Source organism: Gossypium raimondii, chromosome 4, assembly GCF_025698545.1.
Source record: "Gossypium raimondii isolate GPD5lz chromosome 4, ASM2569854v1, whole genome shotgun sequence".
NCBI lineage: Eukaryota > Viridiplantae > Streptophyta > Magnoliopsida > Malvales > Malvaceae > Gossypium > Gossypium raimondii.
This window is the reverse complement of record NC_068568.1, coordinates 28,291,527-28,295,286: the sequence shown is the minus strand read 5'-3', so window position 1 is coordinate 28,295,286 and position 3,760 is coordinate 28,291,527. Positions and strand designations below refer to the sequence as shown.

General features: G+C 38.4%; 1 protein-coding gene across 1 annotated transcript; it reads right to left on the bottom strand.

Annotated features, from left to right (window-relative positions):
- Positions 1-339: 339 nt before the first annotated feature.
- Positions 340-2,630, bottom strand: LOC128040634 (proline-rich receptor-like protein kinase PERK10). The gene is made up of 4 exons (XM_052629894.1): positions 2,528-2,630; positions 1,725-2,436; positions 1,567-1,647; positions 340-1,457 (listed from the first exon to the last, which is right to left on the bottom strand). Exon 4 carries the CDS (start codon positions 1,339-1,341, stop codon positions 463-465), a length of 879 nt encoding a protein of 292 aa, XP_052485854.1. The 5' UTR covers positions 1,342-1,457; positions 1,567-1,647; positions 1,725-2,436; positions 2,528-2,630; the 3' UTR covers positions 340-462.
- Positions 2,631-3,760: the final 1,130 nt, after the last annotated feature.

Genomic DNA, 3,760 nt, shown 5'->3' with positions numbered 1-3,760 from the left:
GTTAAGGGTTTAGGGTTTTTATTTTAAGGGTTACATTTTTTAAGTTAAGGGTTTAGGGTTTTTAAGTTAATGGTTAGGGTTTTTCAGTTAAGGATTTATGATTTTTAAGTTAAGGGTTTAAGGTTTTTAAGTTAAGGGTTAGGGTTTTTAGGTTAAGGGTTTATGGTTTTTAAGTTAATGATTTAGGGTTTTTAATTTAAGGGTTAGTGTTTTTAATTTAAGGGTTTAGGGGTAGGGTTTTTAGGTCAAGGGTTTAAGGTTTGTCAATTAAATTATGCATTTAATTATAAATTATAAATTTATAAATTTTTAATAAATTAGTTTAGGGTTTTTAAGTAATAACGATAAAAAAAATTCTATTTTATTACATTAAATAATATCAAAATATTCAAAATATTTGTACAAATAATTTAAATACAAAAATCAATGTCTGTGCCCGCCAGATTCAATGCCACATGGCGGCTATCGACGGTTACGTGCTGGATTCCTCCTTTGTCCAGCTTCTGGCGGCGGTTGTGGTTCCTCCGGCGGGGATTTTGGTTCTTCCGGTAGGACATCTGGTTGTCGGAGTTGGGACGATGAGCCACCTTGATAGAATAGTGAATGGGGAGGTGTTTGCATCACCAACGGTGACGGTGTTTGAAACCCATACAGTGGTGGGGATTGGTAAAAAGATGAGCTTCCCGACGGCCCCTCTGGCGATCCCTCGTGCGTTGCTAGCCTATACATCAGCGGTCCACTCGGCGTAACAGGAAATGGAGCTGAACCGGGCCATTGGCTCCAACCTGCCATAGAACTCGAAAAAGGAAATATATAAGGGTTAGGATACATAAAAGGGCTAGGAAATGCACCTGGCATCATCTGAAAAGGCGGTTGCGTGGGTATCATCGGTTGAACTGCTGGCTCGGGTGACTGTGTCGGTGCTATCGTTGGGCCTGGTGATTGAATAGCCGCTGATGATGGGCCAGGTGAATGTCTGAGCCTCATTGAGGGGCCAGTGTCGTCGTCCTGTCGTATTGGATTTAAAGGCCTGCGTCTTTCCCTTTGGACACGTAATTTCCGCTGCCTCTCCTCTGGCGACAGTAAATACGACTTGCCATGGATCCTAAACCATGATATGTATTTCGGCACGCACACTAACTCCGGAACGATGATTGGTTCCCTAGTAGGTATATAATCATACCGATCTTCCCACATTTGGATGTACTCGGACCAGAATCTTGGCCAATCCGTATTCAATAGCCAAATGTCGATTTTGTGCTGATCGTCAAACACCTCAGGTTCCACGGGAATCGGTTGTCTACATCCAAATTGCCGTAATACCCTGTCTGACTGGTGCATCTCACGGTCACGTAGTTGATCAACGCGACTTTCGCGTGCCAAGCGTTTGGATTTTGTAAGAACTCATCTGGAATTACTGCCCGAATTACCGGCTCATCGTATGGTGTCCATTGAAACTATATGAACATGATAGAAATATTAGTTATATACAAAATACTAAATACTAAATACTAAATACCAATTGACTAGCGAATGATGGAAATATCAATTTTATTTAATACTTACATGTGCTTCCAACTTTTGGTCTAATAGAAGCCGTCTTCAAGAGAGGTAGGTAATCGAGCATGACTTGCCGGATGGTTCCACCTAATTAAATAAATTTTTAGCATACTTTAATTTTTAAAAATCTACATAATAATTGTAAAATCTAATATAGAATTTACCTCGTTATGAGTGGGAATGTATATGGCTGGTCCACTCGAGGACGTAGAAATGGAGAGCGAAACTGTGCCCATGACTGCATTAGTGACAGGCAACCTTTGATTTTTGCTTTCCTCGGTCGCGTCGCCCAGCACATCTCCCGATATAACGTTACCAAGACGGCAGTCCCCCAACTCAATTCACTAGCTGCTCTAAAATCAACGAGTTTCAACAGCCGTCTTAGATGTACGCGGCTCTGTGACGAGTTCGGCATCAGATAACCTCCAATTAACTTAAGAATGTATGCCCAAGCATATCGGATTCTTTCTATTTTGGTTGAATCTTCATCCGGATCCGAGAATGTGTCTCGTAACCAGCCCATCTCGATCTTACCTCCGTCCATTTTCTCCGGAATAACGCCTAAAAGCTCGTAGCACATCGCTCCCCAATCGCTAGATTGGGCAGACCAGGTGACTGGGTACCCGTCCACCGACAATCCCAATTGCAGACTGACATCTTCCAAAGTGATAGTGCATTCTCCACATGGAAGATGGAATATGTGTGTCTCGGGTCTCCACCTCTCGATCAACGCACTAATTAGTTCGGGTCCACCTTGCATCCCCAGCCAACCGTTGCCACGTGCCAAAAACCCGCTTCCCGCAAGTAGTTCTCTACCAACGGTGATGGAGGAGCATGCATATTTCGGATATTGCATTCCAATATCTGATCTACAGACTTTTATAACAAATAATAAATTAATAATTATCTCAAAATGCATAAATAAAAAATTCTTAAATAATATTTAAAAATTAAATTTAACGCTTACCATTTTCATTTGTTCCACCGATATGTGCTGCTTATCAAGACGAGTCAATTCTCTGACCATTGCTGAAATCGTACAAATTTTTTACGGTTTAAAAAAATTGAAAAAAAATAAAATTGTTTTAAAATTATTTAAAAATAGGGATTTAAGAGAAATTTAAGAGGAACTTGAGAGCAAATTGAGATTATATATGGATTTGAGAGAAATTTGGAAGGAATTTGAGAGTAAATTGAGAGGAAATTTAGAGGAAAATGAGATGAAATTTGAGAGAGGATTAATTTGTGAAAAAAAAGGGTGGGGGTATTTATAGTTTTTTTTTGACCGTTGGGGGGGAACGGTCAATTTTTTGACCATTGCACTGTTCACGCGCGGGGTAAATCGCGTCCCAAGGAGCGCGCTCCACGTCAACAAATCACGTTCACATCAGCGCGCTTTACTGACGTGGACACAAATCGCGCTTACGTGGATGCTATTTGCTGCCACGTCAGAAAATCACGCTGACGTGAACGCTATTTGCTAACACGTCCCCTGACATCGCGCTGACGTAGAAGTGATTTAGGGGAAAATGACCCATTCTGGTAAATAATAAAATACCGGAGCCATTTCGGTAAATTTAAAAAAATTGGGCTTTTAATGGTAAATTGCCCAATTTTTTTACCCCTCATTTAAATGATGGCATACGACTTTAGCTTTTTAAAGTTTATTTATATCGAAGTGAATGCTGTTTTTTACTTCTAACCTTTCAAGTTTTAGGCGTAAGGGTTAAATATGTTTCTATACTTTTTATGAATATATCAATTAAAATTTTTTTTAAATGTATTTAATTAAATTTTCAAATGTTGAAAATGCATCAATCCGTGGAAGGCTTGCCCGAAATGTAAAAGGGTTTGGGCAAAAATGTAGGCTCGAAAAATTGACTTAGACAAAAAAGGCCCGTTTAAAAAACAGGACAGGCCTTGAATAAGGCATTTTTTGCCCGGGTCCAAATTCACTTAAGGAAATTTTTTTTAAAAATATTATTTTCTTATTATTTTCTCCTATTTTGCTACCATTTTACTATTATGTTGTTACTATTTTGTTATTATTTGGATATTGTATAAAACTTATTTTATTGTTAATTTTGTTATTATTTTAGAGACATTTGCTTATTAAGTTGCATCTATCTTAGTGTTATTTAAGTATACATATTTTTTAAAATTTATTTTCAATTTGTTGGGAAATATTTATTTTGATGTT